The 24,140-nt window shown below is 38.1% G+C and overlaps 1 protein-coding gene across 7 annotated transcripts in view; it reads right to left on the bottom strand.

Moving 5' to 3' along the window:
- Positions 1-24,140, bottom strand: part of CDKAL1 (CDK5 regulatory subunit associated protein 1 like 1) — a 721,376-nt gene that overhangs the window by 296,249 nt on the left and 400,987 nt on the right. For all 7 annotated transcript variants that reach the window (XR_004313468.1, XM_032462575.1, XM_014557197.2 and 4 more), the window contains one exon: positions 21,672-21,852. Coding sequence is in view for 6 of the 7 variants with exons in the window: in XM_032462575.1 (XP_032318466.1) it covers positions 21,672-21,852 (181 nt within the window). In the remaining variant the exon portion in view is untranslated. The remainder of the gene's footprint in view (positions 1-21,671; positions 21,853-24,140) is intronic.

The raw sequence follows: 24,140 nt of genomic DNA, 5'->3' as shown, positions 1-24,140 counted from the left end.
GCAGAGAGCCTGGGTAACCGACTGACTGGCAAAAGCAGCAGGGAAGTAAGAGTGAGAGGATAGGGGGCCAAGACATGTCACCAACTGGACAGTCAGGTTCTGAGTGGCTGACCTTTGGGTCACGTGGGGTAACGGAGACAATGGAGCAATGACGGTGCCCTGAGGACTACGAGAGTTAGGACTTAGGCTCTAAATACCTTTTAAGAGACTGGAGTCAAAATTCCAGGTAATATAAAGACAAGGGATCGAGGCCTGGTCAGTTACTACATGCCAGGGACAGGTATCCCATAGGGAAGTCACAGAACCAAATCCTGAGGCAAAAGGGGGGAAACAGCCAAGAGTTGCAAGATAATAAATGCCTGAGAGTCAAAAGGGTTAATGGTGAAGAACTAGGAACCAAGAGGATCAAAATGAAAACAAGGACTTAGCAAAAAGCATTAAGAGACACTGAAGTCACGGATGAGAAACGAAGCAGCAAGGAAACCTCAAGAGTAAGTGAAGGCCTTAACAACTGAGGATGTGTTCTGATGCTAAGGCAGGTCTGATGTTTCTCTTGGGATCTTCTGTTGTGCTTCCTGCAGGGGCAGCTGCCCGTAGTCAGGGTGTGGGCAACGTGGGGCCCATTAAGCTCAGTCTGAAATGGGATCGCGTTTGGCTGAAGAGGGAAAGTAGTGTAGTGTACTGGGGAGGTCGGTTTTTGATAAAAGCAGAAAGAAAAGAACTGAGTCTATAGATAGATCCTGCCATTTATAAGCTGTAAGAAAGTAGGTCGCATATAGACACCAAGGCAGACAGAAAAGGAGGCAGCTTTGATGAATCAAAGAAAACAGCTAAATGATTAGAGCACATGATGCAAGAAATGTGACAAATGATCACATTTGTGTTTCAGAAAGAGCTTCCTAATGGTGTTAAGTATGGAGCGCACAGGAAGGTCAGAGGTTGAAGACTGCGAGAGGATGCTGAGGTGGTTTGGAAAAAATAACAGCATCTCAGATGAAGCGAGGTGCAAGGAGAGGAGGTGAGATGATGTGAGAGACAGCGGAGAGGTGGGATGGGTGCATCTGGGCAGACAGGAGACCAGAGGAAGATGCCAAGAGGGCTGAGGTGGGGGAGGTGTCCTGCACTGAGGTAAGGAATCTAGACTGACAAGCAGGTTTGGGGATGGGGGGAAGGGAGGGAAACTGGGTTTCAAATTCAGTGTTTGATGTGGCTGGCTGGGAGACACTGGGAGAGTTAACGAGAAGGAAGTCAGATACAAGGGTATGGTGCTAAGAAGAGACATGTGGGACGCAGATTTGGGAGTCATGAGGCAATGGGTGTGGTTTAAAGCAGGAGAAGGATGTGATTGCACAGGGAGTATTAAGGACACAAGAAAATTCAGGTTAAAATCCAAGCGAAGAATAGCTCTCTGACCGCTGTAAAATGAGTGGGCTGGATTAAACCGTAGTTTTCAACCGTGGTTGCAGGTTAGAATCACGGGGGAGACTTTATTCACTTACTTATTTTTTAATTGTGGGAAATACATAACATAAGATCTACCCTATTACCAAACATTTAAGTGCACAACACAGTATTGTTAACTACTGTTGTACAGCTTTCCAGAACTTTTTCATCTCACATGGCTGAAACTCTACACTAACTACACAGCAACTTCCTGCTCCTCCCCTCTCCCCCTGTCCTGGGCAACCACCATTCTACTCTCTGCTTCTATGAGTTTAGACACCTCATATAAGTGGGATCATACAGTGTTTGTTCTTCTGTGATTGGCTTCTTTCACTCAGCATAATGTCCATAGGTTCATCATACTGTAGCCTGTGACAGAACCTTCTGCTTTTTCAAGGCTGTATATTCCTTGATCTGTACTGTAAACTAGACTTCTATTCTGAGTTTTATACCAATAAAATTAAAACTCACATATTTTGGCTCACCACACTTTTGTGCTCCTGCTGGTAGTCTGTGGTGCACTCACCAATGCAAAAACTTTCGGGGCAGATTGGCCTAATGCCCACTCGCATATAAAGGTGGTTTTCTTTACCTGTGATGTATTGCCAATATTGCATGACTTTTTCTTTCTTTCTTTTTTTTTTTTTACATTTCATTAAAATTAGGTTTATACAAACTATAAGTCTTTGTCTATAAAAATCGCCTTTTAAACTGAATGAACAGACTTTTGGGGGCCACTCTAGATTCTTAGCTTAACTCAGCACAGTCTTTGGGCAAACTTCTTCCCCCTGTGGGCCTGTTTACTCATTTGTAAAATGGGGAGATGAGACTAGATCAGTGGTCCTCACCGAGGGCCATTTTGCCCCTCACTGGACACACAATGGCAATGTGTGAGGACATTTTTGGTTGTCACACTTGGGGAGGGTTGCTATTGGCATCTACTGAGTAGAGGCCTACAGTGCACAGGACAGCCCTCTCCCCAACTGAAGAACCATCCAGCCCCGAATGTCAACAGTGCTGAGGTTGAGAAACCCTGGACTAGCTAATATCGACCAGCTCTAAAATGCCAGGACTCACTGGGGAGCCTTTAAGTGTACCAGTGCTCCAGACCTAGGCCCCAGTGATGCTGATTTAATTGGCACGGTGGGACCTATGCAAGTGTATTATTTAAATGCTCTTGAGTTTTCCAATGAGCAGCTGAAGTTGAAAACCACTAGCCAAGATGATCCCTAAGGTCTTTTCCAGCTGTTGACCTCTATTCTTCTAGATCAGCCCCCCACCCCACCCCCATCTTCCAGCTGTCGCCATTCTGGGTTCTGAAGTCTATAAGGCATCTTCATTCTTAACCTCCATATTATGCCTGTAGCTTTGCCTTATTTCTTGATCCCTTCCTTTACTTAAAAACGGATTCTCTGCAGGAATTCCTCTGGGGCACCCTGAGGCTTTGGCGGCAGAGACAGGCTGCTGTTATATATTAAGTTCCCTACGTGGTGAGAGCTTTTGAAAAATAAATGGAAAGCTAATTGAATAAACGTGAACCTTTATTTTGTTATCTACGTATAAAACATTAGAAGCTTAATTAAAAGTACTTGACATTATCAGCACTCAATCACAACCTCACGTTCATACTCAACATTTTTAGATGGTGTCCCTAAGATGATGATAATCACTCAAAATCACTGAGAAGGAGGAAAAACATGTCCATGGAATGGGGACCTCAAAATTTAGAAATTAAAAAAAAAAATCAATGATGTGAAATATGTTTGGTGATCAAAAATACCCCCAAAATACTCAAGGAAATAAACTCTTCAAAAATCTCATCTGCTTTTCGTTTATAAGGCACATATAATACTCCCGTGTTCTATGAGAAACAACTCTACTGTGAGGGTGGTAGGAAAAGTAAAGAAAAATAAAGCTGCCCTGACTTTACCCGTTTTTTCATCTCTTACTTTCTAGTAAGATCTGCAAGATAATGGAAATGACCATAAACACTGCTGACTATAGTCTTTTTAAAAAATTTATTTTCACTGATGTATCATTGATTTACAATGTTGTTAGTTTCAGGTATATGGCAAAGTGATTCAGTTTTATATATAAATATTTTTGGGTTTTTACAAGATATTGAATATAGTTCCCTGTGCTATATAGTAGGTCCTGTTACTTACCTATTTTATATGTAGTAGTATGTATATGTTAATCCCAAACTCCTAATTTATCCCTTTCTCTGACTCCTTTCCCCTTTGGTAACCATAGTTTGTTTTTTATGTCTGTGAGTCTATTTCTGGTTTATAAGTAAGTTCATTTGTGTATGTGTGTGTGTATATACATATTTTTGTTGTTGTTGTTTCCACATATAAGTGATATCATATGATATTTGTCTTTCTCTGAGTGCTGACTGTAGTAAATTTCCTTCTCTCCCTCCTGTTACAGCAAATTCAAGGAGAGTTCCCATGTTCTTTAGTTTCTTGAATCTCCACAGTGGGGGGCCCAGGATAAGCATTTCTTGGAGGACACTAAAGCAGCAGACCTCTAAGAGTGGAAGTTAGAAAAGAGATAAGTGAATTTGTTCACCTGACTGTAATGGGGCGCAAATAAAATAACCAGGCCATCGTGGAAATGTACCACAGATTCTAAAGCACAGCAGGTGTCAGTGGGAGACTATTTTTCAGCCCTATGGTTTCTAAAATAACCTCAAGGGAAGGAAGGTGCCACAATCAGCCTCATGTTGTCACAGCGGGGGTGGGAGAGGAGCAGGGGCACCTTTTACCCTGGCAGGTCCTTAACTAGGCAACAGATGTGGGAAGAAAATGCAAATAGGGAATTCTGCATTAACCCAGCAGTTATCTGATAAAATAAAACATGAGTTGCCATATCGCTTATATCAAGCTTACCTTACTTTCTAAAGAGAATATTTGTTTGCAAGGAAAGGTCATTCTTTTGAAAACAAAGGCAGGGCTGGCACAAAAGAAAGGAAGGAGACAACTATTATGTGGTGATCAGTGTTGCCAAAGCGAAAAGCCATTACAAGCAGTTAGAGAACAAATAGCCTTTCAACATAAAACAAATCTCTGCAAAGCAAAAAAGCAAAATCAAAGAGTACGAAGCACGACACACACACACACACACACACACACACACACACACACACACACACACACACACACACACACACACACACACAATGATTCTTTCCAAGCTCCTTGGTAAGGCAACCTCCGGGTGCTCAGACGTAGCACAGGGGAACACGGGTTGTTATGAATATCAAGTCAATATCACTCATCTTCACTCTGCTCTTCCAACCAACCAAAGAGAACCACCTTCACCTCTCCTCTGGATTACTGCAGTGGTATTTTCTTTCTTGGACTACCTGGGTCCAATTTTCACCCTCTGAATCAAGAGCTGGTAAAATAGGGTCTAAGGGCCAAATATGAGTGGCTGCCTAGTTCTGCACAGTCTGCAGCTTGTTTTTACATTTTCAAACGGCTGGGGGAAACAAAAACCCAAACACAAACCCAAGAATGAGAAACAAACAAACAAGAGTACTGGTGGCCTGTGAAAATTACATGAAATTGAAAGTCCCATAAAGTTTTATCGGCACACAGCCACACTCACTCGTCCATGTATTGTCTAGGGCTGCTTGTGTGTGGCAATGGCAGACCGGCATGGCTGTAACAGCAACCCTAAGGCCCATAAAGCCAAAAATATTTACTATCTAGCCTTTGACATAAAGAGTTTGCCAACCCCAGCTTTAAATCACTGGTGTGCAATCCTGGCTGCACGCTGGAATCACTGGGGGATTTAAATAATACTGATGTCTGGGGGCCAACGCCAGAGATTCTGATTTAACTGATCTGGGGTGCAGCCTGGGATTTGGAATTTTAAAAATCTTTGCCGATGATGCTAGCTTGAACCCAGGGTTTGGAACCACTGCTTAACACATGTCTGTCCTGAGGCCAGGGTGAGTTCTCTAGTGTATGGTCATTACATGTCACTCTCCTCTTCAAAAACCTGCAAAGGCTCCCTGTTTGCTCAGAGAATCAGATTTCAAGTTTTGCATGAGGGCTTCGGCCCACTTTCCCCAATAACACCAAAGACAATGTCTTGTTCCTGACATTTTCTTGAGTCCACATCTTGCTAATGCTATTTCCTTTGCCTGGAATACCTCCCCTACCATCTCCATGTATTAAATTCATTCTGAAAAGCCTAGTTCGAAGGTTATCTCTTTCTTGCTGGATCCTCCTACACGCTCCCACAGATCTCTTTACCACTTTTCCGTGTCAATACCTCCTTGAGGGCAGAAGCCGTGTCCGCTCATCTGGGTAGCATCCCTTCCCTCCACAACTCTTCATTAATGTGCCTTGCCTATGGGAGCTGTCCAATAAATGCCACCATCCCCTTAATCCCACAACATTTTGGTTTAATCTTCATTGAGCCTTCTAGACCCTCACACTACCCACCCAGGTCACCTTTTCTCTGCAGGCTCTCGACTCATGAACACAGCACTCAACTTCAGTAACCTCAGCTTCCCTCTGTCCTTCATTTTCCCTACAGACTCCTGGCTTCTCATCTTATATTAATCTAATTACTTGCCCCCTAAGTAATCCGGGTGCCATCTGTGAACTAAGGCCATCTCAGCACTCCTTGGTCATTCCTTCATTAGGAGACAGTCAGCTGCTATTCCAATCCCTCTTAAGAGCCTCCTCACCAGTTTTTCTGTCTCCATTCTCACCTCTATATCCAAAATACATTCTCCCAGCTTTAAAACTTAGCCATTAATATAATCAATTATTCATTCATTTGCCATATTTATTGTGTGTCCATCATGCTGCAGGGACCATATTAAGCACTGGTGAGACAGAAAGCAAGTCACAGGCCAGTGGACTCAACAGAGCTTACAAACTAGCAGGGAGAAATAATCACCATACTTAACCAGCAACCAGGAACACAGTAAGTACTTAAATGCTGAATGCGTTCCAAAAATTCTGAGGATTAACACTACCTGCTAAGCTGCTATGCTAATGGATGAGCTGATTATGATTTGCACACTGATTTCTAAATTTAAACGCAAATTTATTTCATGTTGGATAGAATTATTTTTACAACTATAAATGGTACTTCAAGATGATAATTGTAAAAATTCTGGAATTTGAAACTATTTCCATGGGATTCTGCCCTTGAATCAACTTACATTTTATGCACCATTTTTTTTTCATTGTTTTTGTTAGCATGCTTGCACTCTCATAAAGCTTGCTCCTTTCTCTGACAAGTTATACCTAGGATAGGGGAACAACAGCATCCAGTACCTTTTTCCAGGTAGAAAAATATTAGGAAAGGACATAATCAACGGCTATATGTCATGCATTACCCTTACCTTAAAAATAAATAAGTAATGAACTATAGAGATGATCCGTGAAAGTAAAACCACCATATACAAAAACAGATGAAAAACCAGATTTCTTCTGTAGAGCACAGGGAACTATATTCAATATCTTGTAGTAACCTTTAATGAAAAAGTATATGAAAATGAACATACGTATGTCTATGCATGACTGGGACATTGTGCTGTACACTAGAAACTGGCACACTGTGACTATACTTCAATAAAAAATAAATAGGCAAAGAAAACAACCAGTAACAGTTCAGAAAGTAGTCAGATCTGATCTGCTAGCCATATATTTGATACTAGCTTTTATAATGCACCCAAAACACCTGACAGCGCGAGAAGAAGTGTTACATCCCCACGGAGGTCCTCCACCCCAACCCCCCTCCCTTTGGTTACTCTGAAGCTAAATAGTTTGACAAAGGAAAAGAAAACTGGATTTGATCTAATTCCTGTTACATTTTCTTTCATACACTTTTAGAATTTCTAAACCAATTCATATATATAAATATTACCCATGCAGGAGGAGGTTTCACTGTTATTTCTAAAATTTTAAAAATTCGTTTAACACGTGACGACCACTCATTCTCACAGCACTATTTTAGAATTACCGGTTACAGTGTGAAAACTCTCGAAGTCTGGCCCATCATCACCACCCAGCAAACAGTGTAGGGCAACAAATTTGTTGCCATCTATCTTTTTATTTTTATCTTCAAAGTTTCACTGTGCTATAAACTACTTGAAATTAGAGAGTGGGCGGGACAAGTGGTTTTATTTTTTTTTCTAATTGCTTAATAATAATGTCTGATGCCTATAAATTATTTTAGTAAGGACAAATTATACAATTAAAAAAAGTAAAAATAGGAAGTCACATCAGAGGTCTAAATATGAGAGAAAAATATTTTGCAACAGGATGAAATAAATGCAGGTGGGTTTTTTCTAATTAGTACCCTGGAGTCCTGTGTCCTTCTGTATTGTCATTAAATATGTTTCTTCCTTTTATTTAAAGAGAGATGGTAACATGCTTTTACTGAATCTAACATTCAATGAGCTCAGGGGCTCAACATCGGGAAACACGTTGTAAAGTCTGGTTCGGCGCAAACTCTGTTAACGCTCTGAGCCTCAGACTGCCTTCCAGAGGCTAATCCACACTGCATCCAGAGGGAAAAAAGGATGAAAAAAGAATGGAGGAAACTAAATTTCTCTGACCCACAGATAAGCTGCTCTACCGTTCTAAAAAACTGATCAAAACCAATGCATCTCCTTCATGACCCTGAATTAACCCCTGGTATCACCGCACTTGAAGAGAAGCTGCAAAACTGTTTTCTGCCAGTTACTGCTGCATCTCCAGATAAGCCCACAACTCGTTTTCATTACGATTTCTCCACTGGGACCGGGAAGGTCAGATGTGACAATGTAGGTCTGATAACTCCCCTACTGTCTACATCTAATTTAGCACCTACTGTAAAACATCATTTCTATCAGCAATGCGCTCATCGCTGATATCTCTCTGCCCCATCCCATCAATACTAAGAGTCTGAAATTCATTTCAGGGGTGGCTGGGCTTTTTGACCTATTTTCTCCTCAAGTGCTACGTCAAAAATAGACTTATTTTTGTTCCATGTATTAAACATACACATTTTCTTTATCTTTGGCCTTTATGACAAAGGAGTCTTTATTTGACAAGCAGAAGACAATTTAATATACAGCTCAATCTTCTCCAGTCTCTTGTCTTCATGTCACTTCAGAAATCAGTCGATTCTTTTTTTATGTTGTGGAGCGAGGTTATTGCGCAGACAGCCAATGGATGAAAATTTCTAGGGTTGGCTCTAAGCCAAGCAGTGCTTTCAGCCAATGGCAAGAAGGGTGCAGGTGAGGGTGGGAGGGCAGGTGGGTGGCAGAGGCCTAGGCAGTGAGAAAAAGGGCAAGACAGGAGGAACACAACGTAGCTGAGGTTTGCCCTGCGCCCTCCCCTTCCAACACTTCAGACCATCCAGCTATATATAATTCATGTCACAATAGCATTCAGAGAAATTAACCCACGTTCACATAGGAGGGGAAAAAATGCCCACAGAGTGTAGGCTTCTGGACCAAATGGCAGGTCTGACCATTGTAAGTAATGAGAATACAGACAGAACGTGATACTTCAACTAAGTCCACCCGAGACCTCCTCGGAGGCCGAAGGGCTGCGACCCCATCAGCCAAGCTCTGCCTTCCCGGAGCCTGTGCCCATCACCTGAGGCACGTTCTCAGGGCTTCCAGCAGGCCTCCTACTCAGCCCCGGGATAGGGTTCTCGCATCCTAACCAGCCTCTCATCTCTTGCCTCTCTTTCCTTCTGTCTTCAAAGAGGAAGAGCTAAGAAGTGAGAAGACCCTGGCCATCCACTTATAGTGAATATTGTGCGCTTTGTGCTTTTTCACTGGGAGATGATCCTAAGGTGTTAAAAAAAAAATCCTGTAGGTTTAAACATACATGCATGTTTACAATGCAAAATGACAAGAAAATCTTAGAAAAAGCTCAATAAACTACCTATGATGACTTTAAAGGAGTTATGCTTAAAGCAACTTTCATCAATGTCAAAGTCCATAAACATGAGATGAAATGTCAATAAAATGTTCAATACAGTGTCTGCATAGAGTCATCACTTAATAAATGTTGGCTCCTATTATGAACATGCAAGCTCCTTAATTAGTTTCAATTAACATAACTGTCACAGTTCAATAATATCACTTGTATTCATTGTCTTATCACAAGTTAAAGTGTAACAAATGTCTGTCTAGCTATAGTTACTAACATACGTGACCCTCATAAACTTTCTTCATAAATGACTAGATGTATCCCTCCATGAAGTCAAAGAATGACGATGAATTTCACACCAGTATGTCACAGAGCGACACCAGAAAACAACACTGGCTGTTGCCTTCTAACCGTTACTTAAGTTCACATAAACTTCAGTTTTGACTGGTGGCACCTACACTGCCAACTAAAAATTGGCATTTGCCATCTCCCTCTGCAAGGATTAAATCATGAGCTGCTACAGCCATGGACCTTCAACACACCCTGAAAGGAGTTCAGGGTGGAGATCAGGAATGAGCTGCTCTGTGCTCTGGGAAAAACTGGCATAACAGGCCTTCAGATAGATATTTTCAGAAGAAAATTGTACAAGCCCAAATTCTTGCATCTCTTCATATCTAGAAAAGCACTAAGGTCATTAACAGTGACACCTGCTCCTCCTGACTAGCAGGAAGCCTCTGCCAAAATGTGTGCTTGACTGCAGGTCCCCCCTTCACTAAAATAATGTGTAATACTAATGCTCTCCACGGCCTTTTCAGAGCAGTTCCCCACAGCTGTCTGAAATGCTGTCTCCTGGGCTATAATCCTTATTTTGCCCCAAATAAAAGTTAACTCACAACTCTGACATTGTGCTTTTTTTCAGTTGACAACACATTCTCTCAATTTCAAAAGCAAAAAAATTCCAGTGTCCTCAACTCTTACTTTACAGAATTCGTATGACATTTACAGCTTCTCTTGCTTCATGTCCCTTCCCCTGGCGTATAAAGTCTGACATGACTGACCCCCGTCCATCTTGCCCACTTCATTTCCTGCAAGTTTCCCCATCACCCACCATACTTCAGCCGCAAAGCCCTCCTCTTTGTTTCTCTATGATCATCCCTTTCCAAGGCTGTTGTGTGAGACAGTTCCTCTGCCTAGAGTCTTCTTCCCTAGAGATCTTCACAAGGCTGGCTGCCTGTTCTGATCTGAGTTCAGGTATCACCACCACAGAAAGGCCTTTAGATCACAAAGGATTCCCCCTGCCATTACTGATTATATTCAACTATTTTAATTTACTACATACTTGCTGTATTTTGCTGGTTTTGTTTGTTGTGTTCTCCCCTGTGCTAGAGTGTAAGCTCCGTGAGGGGAGAGTCCTGTCCATGCTGCTCAGCACTGTTGGGTTCGGCACAGAGTGAATTCAAAAATATGTGCTGTGTGAGCAGGAAGCAAAGATCATACAGGTGGTTCTTGTGATCACAAGGCAGGCTTGGCAAAAACCTTGTAATCCCACATTTTAAAAATACGGGAGACAGCCAAGACATGGAAACAACCTAAACATCCATCGACAAAGGACTGGATGAAGAAGTTATAGTGTCTTTATACAATGGAATACTACTCAGCCATAAAAAATAATAAAATAATGCCATTTGTAGCAACATGGATGGACCTAGAGATCAACATTCTAAGTGAAGTAAGCCAGAAAGAGAAGGAAAAATACCATATATCATTCATATGTGAAATCTAAAAAAAAGAAAAAGAAAAGGACACTATGAACTCATCTATAAAACAGAAACAGACTCCCAGACTAAGTAAACAATCTTATGGTTACTGTGGAAAGGGGGTAGGAAGGGATAAATTTGGGAGTTTGAGATTTACGAACGTTAGCCACTATATATAAAAACAGATTTTAAAAAGTTTCTTCTGGATAGCACAGGGAACTGTGTTCAATATCTTGCAATAATCTTTAATGAAGAAAATATGAAATGACTATATGTATGTATATGCATGACTGGGACATTCTGCTGGATACCAGAAATGGACACATTGTAACTGACTGTACTTCAATTTAAAAAAAAAAAGACACAAAAAAAGACAGAAAGACAGAAAGACAGAAAGAAAGACAGAAAGAAAGACAGAAAGAAAGACAGAAAGAAAGAAAGAAAGAAAGAAAGAAAGAAAAGAAAAGAAAAGAAAAGAAAAGAAAAGAAAAGAAAAGAAAAGAAAAGAAAAAGAAAAGAAAAAGAAATGAAAAGAAAGAAAGAAAGAAAGAAAAGCTGAGGAATGGTCTCAATTAAAGACGACTAAAGAGAGACATGACAACTAAATGCAGGATCTTGAATATATATATGTATAACTGAATAACTATGCTGTACACCAGAAACTAACACAACATTGTAAATCAACTATAATTAAAAAAATAAATTAAAATTTAAAATATTTTAAAAATTTATAGGGCCTATAAAAAAAATCAATGTTATGATAGAAGAACAACTTTGGAAACCAATACTTTTTGGTCAAAGTGTTACAAACTTGCTTTGAATTTCCAGGATAAACATTTATTTTACTGTTTATATGAGCATGGGGCAAAGAGTGAGAAAGAGTGAACTCTAAGTCTCAGGCGTTTTACTTACTAGTTATGTAACCTTGGGTAAGTTTACTTAACTTCTCTGAGCCTCAGCTAACTTCCTCTGTAAAGTAAGAAATAAGACCAGATACCTAAAAGTATTGTTGGAAGAATAACATGAGACAAAGTACACGAAAAGCACAGACTACAGATCTGGCACAAATTAACATTCAAACAATGGGAGTTTCTTTTCCCTGCCATATGACTTCTAATCTTACATACCACTTCTATGAAGGCACTTTGTTATGGGCAGCAAAAATAAAGGATCAGAACGTTTACCATAGGTTATAAGATCTCAGAGAACATATGATTAGCAGAAAGATTTTTGTCCATTTGAATGCTTATCTGCTCACATTTAGTTTGTTACTCCTTAATTATGAAATAAACACGATTCTAAGAGGCAGGAGTTTGAAGAGTGCCATGTTAAATTGCCAAATATATTCTGTTGACCACAATACACATTTAACATTAGCTCTAACACTTAGAATTACACTTGTAAATCCCCTGGAGGGTTATAAATATGGAGTTATTAATGAATCATAGTTATCACAGAAAGAAATAAGATTAAAAGATAAGACAGATCATTATAAGGTTCTCTACCTGTAGAAGTTACTCCAAAGAGTCTACTCAGTTCGAAAATTGTGATTCAGGTAATAAAAAGTGAGTTCAAATTGAATATTACAATTGTAATAAATCAACTTCATATAAAAGGCATAAAAGAATTATGTAGATCTTCTCAATAAAACAAGGTGTGTAATCATAACTGAAAAAATAGTTAGACTAAAATATAATAAAGATGACTTTCCAAAGGATACAGTTTGCATTCTTTGTATTTAATATAAATTCACTCAGCCCTTCTCAACCCTAATACCCACCACCATTCAGCATCTGAGAGAAAAACTTACAACCACACATCTTCCTACTGTTTCGGTAATTATACATTCATAAAAGAAGCAGGATAAAAATAATGTCAAAATGAAAGCGAGAAATTAAAAAATGTTAGAAACAAGTTATTACATTTTTTCTACAGGTTTAAAAAAGAGATTTTCTGTAAGGTCACGATGAAGTACAAATTAAGACTCAAGGCTCTCAAATCACCTCTGACTCTTCACAGTCCTACAGTTAGATTATTTTAGAAAACTTGAAATATGAAGGTTCCCAAGACAAACCATGGTTCCAAAGTAAAACCTGATTTTTCTTACAGTGGCTTGTAATTAACAGAAGAGTCATATGAAAGAGTTTAGGTATCAACAAAAATCTGTGCTTTCCTTATCTTTGCCATCCTGATCAAAACATGGCTCCATCCTGGGTTACAGTCCTGCGTGTCTAGTGCATGTCTGGTCCTGTGGTTTGACAACATGAAGCTGATTTACAGGACAATGGAATTCAGTTCATCAATGTCCCATCAGGACTTAATAAAAAGTTAGCCACTGCTCTGCGGCAGGCAGGTAAGAGGTCAGATTCAGAGGCCAGAAAATTAGGGGTACCCTGAGGGAAGGCTGGGATCTTCTAAAGAATGATTCAAGCTGAGAGGAATCAGGAGTAAGCTCTCCCCCACCTAAGAAAACCCCACCGTGGCAGTAAAAATGAATGGTGGTGTCACTGGTGCCAGCTCCTTACTGTGGGGTTTCACTGGGTCTCCTGAAGAGGTTCCTGGGTAGTGAGCTGCTGCGTCAGTCCACATCCAGGCTCTCACTTTTTATGCCCCCGAGAGCACTTCTCTCTTAAAAACAGTACTTACTGTCTTTCAGGGTATCTTGGCAAGACACTCTGCTTCGATTTACTCCACACATTAGTCACATTTGTTAAATTCTCTACCATTTCAGGTTCAAGATGGAAGACAACCAAAGGGCCTGACCCTACTGGCAAAGCCAACATGAGATGGACATACGCCAACTCTTCCCTACACAGCGGAGGCTTAACCCTCATTCTTGTTACTTCCACGTTCTTCAAAGCTCCAAACATCGCCCCCTTTTCCTTTAGTCTTTAAGTGTGAGAGTGGGATAAAGGGGAGTGATCACCTTAGAAAGGATTAAAAAAAAAAAAAAAGTGATCCAACCAGCTTCTTCAAATTTTTCCAAATTCAGATAGTTTTGTACAGGTTCAAACCCACACACTGACACACACACTCGGTTGCTGTTAAGCTTATCTTATGATACTCAGAACAACAAAAACACAAAGAAAGTTAAAGAGGCTACAGGGAAAAGCAATTCCACAGGGAAACAGTTTGGGAACATATAAAACAACGTCGAGGACGGAATGTGAGTAGATAAGGGTGGGGGGTGGGGGTGGACTGGATTTTCTCCTGTGGAGCAGAAGAGGTCCTGGCCTTATCTAGGGAGCAATCTTATGACCATTAGGAAACGGCATCAATGGTACCAGCAGGAGCAAAAGGCAGGAACAAGCTGTAAAGCCCTAAACTTCAGGCACCTTCCAGGGTCCTTGGCACATGCCTTGGCTTTACTGTGAGCCAGGCTCAATCAAAAGCCAGTAGAGTAAATTAATATTCTCCACTGAAAACAGAATAACCTTGCTGACCTGTAGCTAAGTCTAAGACTCAGAATTATTAAGTCCAAAAGAAGAATATTTAATGAAGGTTTCACAAGTAAGTTCCAGAGATTTCTTAAATCCATTAGCTTCCAAACCTGTCTTGCACAATCTCCTAAGAATCAGTGACTTTTTAAACTTAAGTTACCTTTCCTAGGCAGACTTAGAATCTCAGCCACAATTAAAAAATACCAACAGAATTACTTAATATTAATGAAGACTAATGAAGGCAGACTCAATGGAATAGAAAATACAGACATACACAACTGAACTTTCATCTAAAAGTCTAAGGTCTCTCTCGTGTAGCTCAGGTGATTCTACCACTGAATCTCATACATTTATAATCTTGCAAAAGCCAAGAAAAAAAATTTTAGTTCATCCTGTTCATGTAAATATATTGCCTAATTTATATTTATCTATTTTATATGTAGTAGTGTGTATATGTTAATCCCAAACTCCTAATTTATTCCTTTCCATCCCCTACCCACTTTGGTAACCAGTTTGTTTTGTATGTCTGAGAGTCTATTTCTGGTTTGTAAATAAGTTCGTTTGTATCAATTCTTTTGTTTTTTTTAGATTCCACATATAAGCGATATCATACGATAGTTGTCTTTCTCTGACTTACTTCTCTTTGTATGATAATCTTTAGGTCCATCCAGTTTTGTTTTTTTATTTAATAAACAATGGTCATCATTTAATAAAAAAGAGGATTATACTCTTTCACTCTTTTTTTTCAGTGGGCAATCAAGGACTGACAAAAAAATCCACCCTTCCCACCTATAAAAGTGCAAAATTCAACTGAATGGTGCTTTTTCCATTTGATGATTTAAATGATTAAAAATACACATAATTTAGTTCATTTATCAGACTTTACTATAAGACATTAAAAGCACTGGAATTTACTTATATTAATACTAGCATTAATGTAAAAATAGTTATGAAGAAAGGGAAAAGTGTACTGGAATGATTTATTTTGTGTCATTTATAGGGGAAGACATTTGGAGGGCTTGACTTCAGTGGAAATAAAACGTACATAAGTAGACAATATATTTTCACTAAGAGGCCTTCTACAGCCACAATGAAGAGCTGCTGTTTGAAATGAACTGTTGGTGTGTTCTTCCAATAATGGGTTAGAGGCTACTTTTATTGCTGATTTTTTTTTTGGCAAGGAAATGGGAAACAAATTAGATAAGGAATTACTACTTTGTAGCAATGTTTTCTGTGAAGTCTAAAAGCCAGGCAGTTTCATAATGTACCTTATCATGAAGTACCTACCTTAGGGTGGATAACTGTTAATTTTTGAAAAATTTAGGAAAACCAAGAAGACTCAATGTACATTACGTATCCTCTATTTGATGGCAGGTCTCTAAATTTTCATCATTAATACTTAATTCTCTTCATTTAAGTTTCTGCATTTTATAAAGATGAAACTCTTCCAGGCTACTGTTTTTACCTACAGCATAATTACAGGAAAGTAGGCAAGTGCTGTGATTCAGTTGTATCTCCCCCACAAAAGATATGCTGATGTCCTAACCCCTAGCACCTGAGAATGTGACCTTATTTGGAAAGAGGTCATTGCAGATCTAACTAGTTAAGATGAGGAGTAGGGTGGGCCCCTAATCTCCTATGACGGAGGTCCTTACAAGAAGACAGACATAAAAGGCAGAGACACAAAGGGACACCATGTGACAATGAAGGAAGAGAATGGAGTTAAACAGTTACAAGCAAACGAAAAAAGACTACCCGCAAACCAACCAAAGCTAGGAAGAGGCAAGGAAGGATTCTCTTACACGGTCCAGAGGGAGCAGGGGTCTCCCTTTGGACTTTAGTCTCCAAAACTGTAAGACAGTAACTTTCTGTTGTTTTAAAATGAATGCAAAATGAGCTATCAAGCCATAGAAAGACCCAGAGAAATTTTAAATGCATATTACCAAGTGAAATAAGCCAATCTGAGAAGGCTACAACTCTGGTGATTCCACCTATATGACATTCTGGAAAAGGCAAAACTATGAAGACAGTAAAAATAATCAGTGGCTGCCAGGTGTTGGGGGTGGGGGGAGGTGGGGAGAGAGGGATGAACAGGTGGTGCACAGAGGATTTTCACAGAAGTGGAACTATTCTGTATGATACTATAATGGTACATACATGTCACTACACATTTTTCCAAACCCATAGAATGTACAACACCAAGAGTGAAATGTGAAGTACTGACTTAGGGTGATAATGATGTCAATGTAGGTTCACTGATGAAATCGATGTACCACTGTGCTGAGGGATGTTATTATCAGGAGAGGCTGTCCGTATGTGTGGCACAGTATATGGGAACTCTATGTACTTTCTACTCAATTTTTGTTAAGAACCTAAAACTGCTCTAAAATATACAGTCTTAAAAAAAAAAAGGTTCTGCTATGCCAAGACTGGATGACTGAAGTCTAAAAATGTAAAGAAGATGCTAAGGAGCTATGTTTAGAAGATAAAAGCCAAGAGCAAAAAAAAAAAAAAAAAGCATCTGAAAGCTGATTTTATGTAAAAAATTCTGCTTCTGGCTAAGGCAAACCAGCTTGTATCAAACCAGTGATCTTGCCAAGAACAATTAGAAAAGGTGAATAAAATTTATAATATGTACTATTTGAACATCAAAAAGCTACCAAGGCAGTGAGAACCTGAGGAACCCTGAGATCCCAGAGAGAAGCTCAATATTTGAATCTACTTTTCCCTTCTGGGTATTTATCAAGTTGGAAGCAGCAGCTGGGAGGCTGAGCAGCCAAGTTAAAGCTAAGAGGCTGAGAAACTATGCAGTGTCTTAGGAGTTCTCACGGGTCTGTGGAGACAAAAATTAGAGTTGAAGACCTGCCGTAAAAAAAGGCCCTGGTAACCACCACAGAATTTCTGTTGAGACCCTGAAGAGCTCCACCAGCTGGTGTGTTGGATCAGGAGTTGATTACGTGCATTTTCTCTTCCCAGTTTCATGCTCAGTGATGTCACACTGGTGGTCTGAAACTGGTAAGAGTGGAACTATTTACACAATGGAAATTGGCAAATGTTCCACGTCAGAACCCGTTCCACTGATTGTCAGTTGTGAAACAGCAGTTCACCACTGGTTGCCATCAAAAAGTAAGGGTGAAACAAGCTTATACTGTATAGCACAGGGAAGTATATTCAGTATCTTGTAACTTATGGTGAAAAAGAACATGAAAACGAATATATGTATGTTCATGTGTGACTGAAGCATTGTGCTGTACACCAGAAGCTGACACAACATTATAAACTGACTATACTTCAATAAAAAAATATATACACATACACAAAAAAAGTAAGGGTGAGCCAGAAACAACCCAATCCTCAGAAAGACTGAAAACAGTTTCAAAAATCAGCCTTAGATCAATTCAAGTGATCAGCCCTTAAGAGTCTAGCAGAAGCAAAATTAAATCCTCCCAGAGGAAGTTGCATGATAGTCTAGAACGTATAGTTTTAGGGTTTTTAAAATGTATGTATGTATGTATGTATATATGGTTGATTTACAATGCTGTATTAGTTTCAGGTGTACAGCAAAGTGATTCAGTGTTATATCTTTATATATACATATTTCAGATTCTTTTCCATTATAGGTCAATACAAGATATCACCTATGCTATACAGTAGGTCCTTGTTGTTAATCCATTTTACATACAGTAGTGTGTATATGTTAATTCCAAACTCCTAATTTATCCCTTTCTATCCCCTATCCACTTTGGTAACCATAATTTATTTTATTTGTCTGTGACTCTATTTCTGGTTTATAAACAAGTTCATTTGTATCATTTTTTTAAAGATTCCACATATAAGTGACATCGTATGATATTTTTCTCTGACTTTTACTTCACTTATGATATGATATATATGATAATCTCTAGGTCCACCCAATTGGCTTTTTAAAAAGTAAACAATGGTCATCATTTAATAAAAATGATCAGGTATATGGAAAGAGAAGACAAATGATCAAAATCAAGAAAAAGAAAACAGCAGTACACATAAGCCGACATGAGATCCAGATATTGAAGAATTCAGCATGGGCTTTAAGATAACAGTAAACGTGTTCAAAAATATAAAGGAAAATATAAGGAATTTCATTTTAATAATGGAATCTATTAGAAAGAATCAGATTGCAACTCCAGAAACAAAAAACAAATTAACTAAAATTAGAAATTCCACTGATGAGTTGAATGGCTCATTAGAAACAGATGAAGACAGGAAAGGAAAAAAATTCTACAGAAAAATTATTAGAATAAATGAATTTTGCAATGTTGATGTGTGAAAGGTAAATATATTAAAATCAATTATATTTCTAAATGGTAATAACAATTAAAAATGAAAATCATTTTAGTAGTATCAAGGGCAGACATATGTAAGAATAAAAACAGTAAATGATATGCAAGGCTTGTGTATACAGAAAACTGTCAAGAAGATTGAAATAACAGAGAGATACTTCATTCAAAGATGGAAAACTTGGTATTATTACAATGTCGATTTCCCCTAAAATGATCTACAGAATCAATACAATCACAATTCAAATTCTATCAGGATTTCTTAGTGACAGTTGACAAATTTAGAAAGTCAAAGGACCAAGAAGAGTCAGGACAATTTTCAAGGAAAAAACAGAGTAGAAATCCTTAAACTGCCAATATCAAGCCTTATAAAGCTACAGTAATTAACTCTGTGATTTGGTGGAAAGATAAACAGACCAAAGGAACTCTAGAATGAAGTTCCAGAACAGATCTACATGTAAAGACAATTGATTCATGATAAAGGTGACCAGGCAGAGCAGTGGGTAAAGGATGAGATATTCCATAAGTGGCGATAATACAAATGAATATGATTTAAAAAAAAAAAGTCTTGACCTCCACACCTCTTACCTTAAAAAAAATAAATTCCAGTTGGATTGAAGATCCAAAGGTAAAAGAGAAAATTATAAAATTTCTAGAAGAGTACACTGAAGAACAGTACATAAAATTTCTATAAGAGTATCTTCATGACAATGCTGGGAAGGTAATTTTAAACAGGACCCAAAAAACACTAAAACAAAAACATTTGATAAATCCTATATAAAATTAACAATGTCTGCTCTTCAAAAGGCACCATTAAAAGAGCAAAAGGACTGGTTACAGAATGGAAGATATTTAAATTACCATGACCAGCAAAGGACCTCTATCAAGAATACACAAATAATTCCTATAAAATAGAGGGGAGTGGCGAACAAACAAAACAGAGATAAACGGACAAAGGTCTGAATAGGCACTTCGTGAAAAACTATACCCAAATCTCCAATAAACGTATAAAAGGTATTCAATATCATTAGTTAACAGGGGATATAAAAACCACAGTTAGATTACATTACATTCCCACCAGAATGGCTACTAATAAAAACATAACAATGCCAGCTGTTGGCAAGGATACAGAGCTGCTAGCATTTTCATCTATAATGCTGTTGGAACTGTAAATTCAACTATTTGGAAAAACTATTGGGCAGTATCTAGTAAAGCAGAGCAATTATACTTCCTATGACTCAGCAACTATACTCCTAGCTAAACACCCAGCAGAAAATATTTACATACATGAGCCCAATAAAAGATACAAATAGAAATGCTGACGGCTGTACTCATTGTGATACTAACAATGGAATGTTGAAAAGGCTCAATTCGTCTTTCACATTAGGATGGATAAATTGTAGTTTGCATGCAATGGAACACTACATAACAATGAAAATGGATGAGCTACAGCTACTAGCAAAAACAAACTAGTCTCACCAACATAATGTTCAGTTAAATTAAAAAAGTCAAACATTCAAATACCGATGAATGATCATTTACATCAAGATCATTTACATCAAGTTTAAAAACAGGTCAAACTAATATATGGTGCCAGAATGAGGGACAGTGGTTTCTGCTGGGGAATGGGAGAGGACAGTAGGGAAAAGGCACGATGGGATACTGCTCATGTTCTATTTCTTGATCAGACTGGGGGTTACACGGAAGTATTCACTTTATGAATGTGTATAGTTGTGTATTTTTCTGCAGGTATGCTGGAGTTCAAAAAAGTGTTTTATTAAAGAAGTAGTATTCAAAAAAGAATGGATTAAACTATAAAGACCATAGAACAGTAGCTTCCAGGAGCTGAGGATGGAGGAAGTAGATGACTACAAAAAAGTAAAAGTGAGTTTTGGGGGGCTGATGGAACCATTCCGTATCTTGATTGTGGGAGTAGTTACACTAAGGAATGCATTTATCAAAATTCAAAGAATTGTATGCCAAAAAGAGGTAATTCTGCTGTATGCAAATTATACCTCAACAAAAACTGTAATTTAGATATAAAAAGTAATGAATTAATTTGACTACTTTTTGTGTTTGTGAAAAATTCATGGTAGCACATAATTTGTTTTAATAATTAGAAACAAAGCATAACACTTTCAGTTAAAAAATTCTACTTTCTCTTAAGGCTTAATATTTTTTCATCTTTAGCCAATGACGCTAGAAACCAAATGTTTGTTTGAGGCCATTAATTTCTTGGGCATTCTGGAAAACAGTGTGCCTTTACTGGATCTCAGACTTCTTCACGTTTATTTTAAGTCATCTTACTCTAATATATCTACGAACATGTAAGGATGAAATTCAATTGAGATTCATTGTGAAAGCAACACACATCTGAAACAGACAGACAGCATAAAACCTACCCTATGGAAAAGCAGGAAAACCATGGGACCCCCCCAGTGAGTAACAAATTATGAAAAGGGTCTCTTAAGAAGCAGGGAAGCCTCTTTTGCTCACAGATATTTAAATTTTGCCTTATTTTGAAACATCCGAGGATTTATCTTATAAACATAGGTAGCAATAGATAATTAGTTAAAATTTTCTTCCCAGTGTCATCTGAATTTCACTCTTCAAGACGAAAAAAAAAAAGTCATATTTTAGTTCCTAAGGTCATTTAACTTACCAAAAGTCTCCCTGCCCTGACCCCAACTGAGAACAAACACTCCATATTTTTAACTTAAGGGTTATACCATGAGCCAGTTGTGTTAAGGTAGGCAACAGAGTTCCATTTTTATAGCTACTGGCTAAATATAATACCTTACAAGACAAGATTCTTACCACTTGTGCTGGAACTTGTTCCATTTTTGCAGCAGGAGTTCCTGGTCTTGGGTAGAACTGGTTAATAAAGAGGCTCGGAAACTTGTATTCTTCAACAAGTTTCACTGTTTCTTGAAAATCTTGGTCTGTTTCTCCAGGAAAACCACAGATAATGTCTGTAGCAATAGTTATTCCAGGAACTCTAGAAAATAATAAGACAAAAATGTAAAAAGTTGACTACAATCCATAATTATTCTATTTCCTTGACATTTTAAATACCACTATTCCTTTAAAAATTAAAATTTATTTTTAGGAAAGGGACATTTGCAAGCAGTTTTAAAGAGCCCTAAATACTAAAAGCCTATTGAAAACACGGCCCCTGTCATCCTCAAGAGATACCCATTTTTCATTCTTTGAGATGTTTCCTTTATCCTTTCGTCTATAGTTTAACATTGATGCTTTTCCTGCTATTTCTAGATTTACTGATTGTTAGGCAATGTTTACTGACTTCAGTGAGGATTTAGCTCTTTAAACTACTCTATCCTTCCCCTCCCAACATAGTCACTGCTCAATTTTTAGTTAAATTAATAGTATGAATAGTATTTCCATTGATAATAAATTCTAGTAACTCTTTCTCACTTTCCAGTTTTCACTTTCACAGCTTACTGTTTTTGTTTTAGAGGTGCAACACCTTTTCTTAACTCTGAGGATACCAATGAAACTTCTTCAATTTTTCCTCTGCTCACTGCATTTGTGTCTATTTCCTCCAGGTTCTTGTATTCTGGCCCTTCTCAGTTGTAATTAAGACCTGCCATGATAAAAAGTGATTCTCGGTGCCCTTTAATACCTAAGAGTAAAGCACTAAAAGCTTCCCATCAGGGTGACTGCGTAGCAAGCTGCCTCTGTTTTTCACAGGCCCAAATGTTAGCATCTTGGAAGTCATTTCTCTCTGGTCATTGAGTTTCTCCACAGGTAAACCCCAATACTCTATCGCATATTAACAGTGTAAAAATAACAAAGAACATTAACAGCATTCAAAACTGCAGTATTATCTTGAATCCATGAACAACAGGAAAAATAGCCCTAAACATTTCGAATAACAGAAACCTACCTATATGCCAATTTTTTCTCTCACTTAAACGCATTTCTATGTGGATGAATAAAATAATTTATCTTACTAAGCTCTATTAGATATTTTGGGGCATAAGAGCGAACAAAGGATCTAACAATGAGGAAAGTCAAATTACTGGATTCCTGATATAAACAGCTTCATAAAAACTACAGTTTTCCATACTTTGTTTGAATAATACTTTAATGTCTCTGTTGAGAGGATGACAAATTAAAAAAAATATTTTTCTTGCTCTCTACTTAGTCTCATCCAGCTATTAATCTGGCTGAACTTTAATTAGTAAGAGAAATGTCAAGGTCTGGAACTTTTCTCTGGGATGATAAATAGAAAAAGAGACAATATCCATTTAAAAAATGAAACAGTATTTTGAAAAAATTTTTATTGTGATATAAAAACAATTTTTCTCCTTTAAGGGTAATTATCAAAATTACTTTTGAAAATCATAAACATGTTTTTACAGTTAGCTGTAAATTAAAAGACTTTCTAGACTTACTAAAGTATGCAAAATGAAAATGTCAATAACTTCAATTAGCAAGTTTTTACACTTGACTTAATAACTACTCCTGAACAAAAGAAATCCACAACTAAAAATAAAAGTAATAGATCACAGCAGAAATGACAGAGAAGAGAATATCTCCCCTAGGAAATTTAAAAAAAGAAATCTGAGAAATTGCCTGTGAGACAAAGACAATTGGTTATTGTCCTAGGCTATGAATTGGAATGAACTTGGCACTAGATTATGGGGCATTCCCAAAGGAAAGTACCTTCCTGATACTCTCCCCTCCCCCTGCACTCTTCTCGATCCAACAGAGTTGAGCTCAGAATTATGCAACACCTGTTTACTTTGGCCTTAAGATCCACAGTGAAAAAGAAAAGACAAACCTTTATAGGTGTAATCCCAAATGTTAATGAAGGGGGTGTTCAATGCATAAACATCCTTGATAACCTACACAAAAAGTTGACTGACAACAGGAGTGGGGGTAGGCCACTATTAATTAAAGACCTAAGCTAGTCAGTGTTTAAAAGTAAAAGCAGATTAAGTTTCAAAGTACCTAAGGGAGTGCATAGCTCAGTGGTAGAGTGCCTGGCTAGCATGTACAAGGTCCCGGCTTCAATTCCTGGTACCTCCACTAAAGTAATAAATAAATAGATGAACCTAATTACCTATCCCACCCCAAAAAACTGAAGTTAAAAAAATTATCAAAGTACGAAAGAATATAAACTGATTACCCACAAAATGTTTTCAAAGTAGAGACTACGCTTTAATGCTGAAGCTCATCTACACATTATTTTATATATTCAAATCATGCTACTGAGGGTCCTCAAAGTAACTGGGTTGCTCAGGTGAACCAAATAAAAAA

Source organism: Camelus ferus, chromosome 20, assembly GCF_009834535.1.
Source record: "Camelus ferus isolate YT-003-E chromosome 20, BCGSAC_Cfer_1.0, whole genome shotgun sequence".
Taxonomy (NCBI): Eukaryota; Metazoa; Chordata; class Mammalia; order Artiodactyla; family Camelidae; genus Camelus; species Camelus ferus.
Note: the sequence above shows the minus strand (reverse complement) of the source record. Positions and strands in the feature narration are given on the sequence as shown.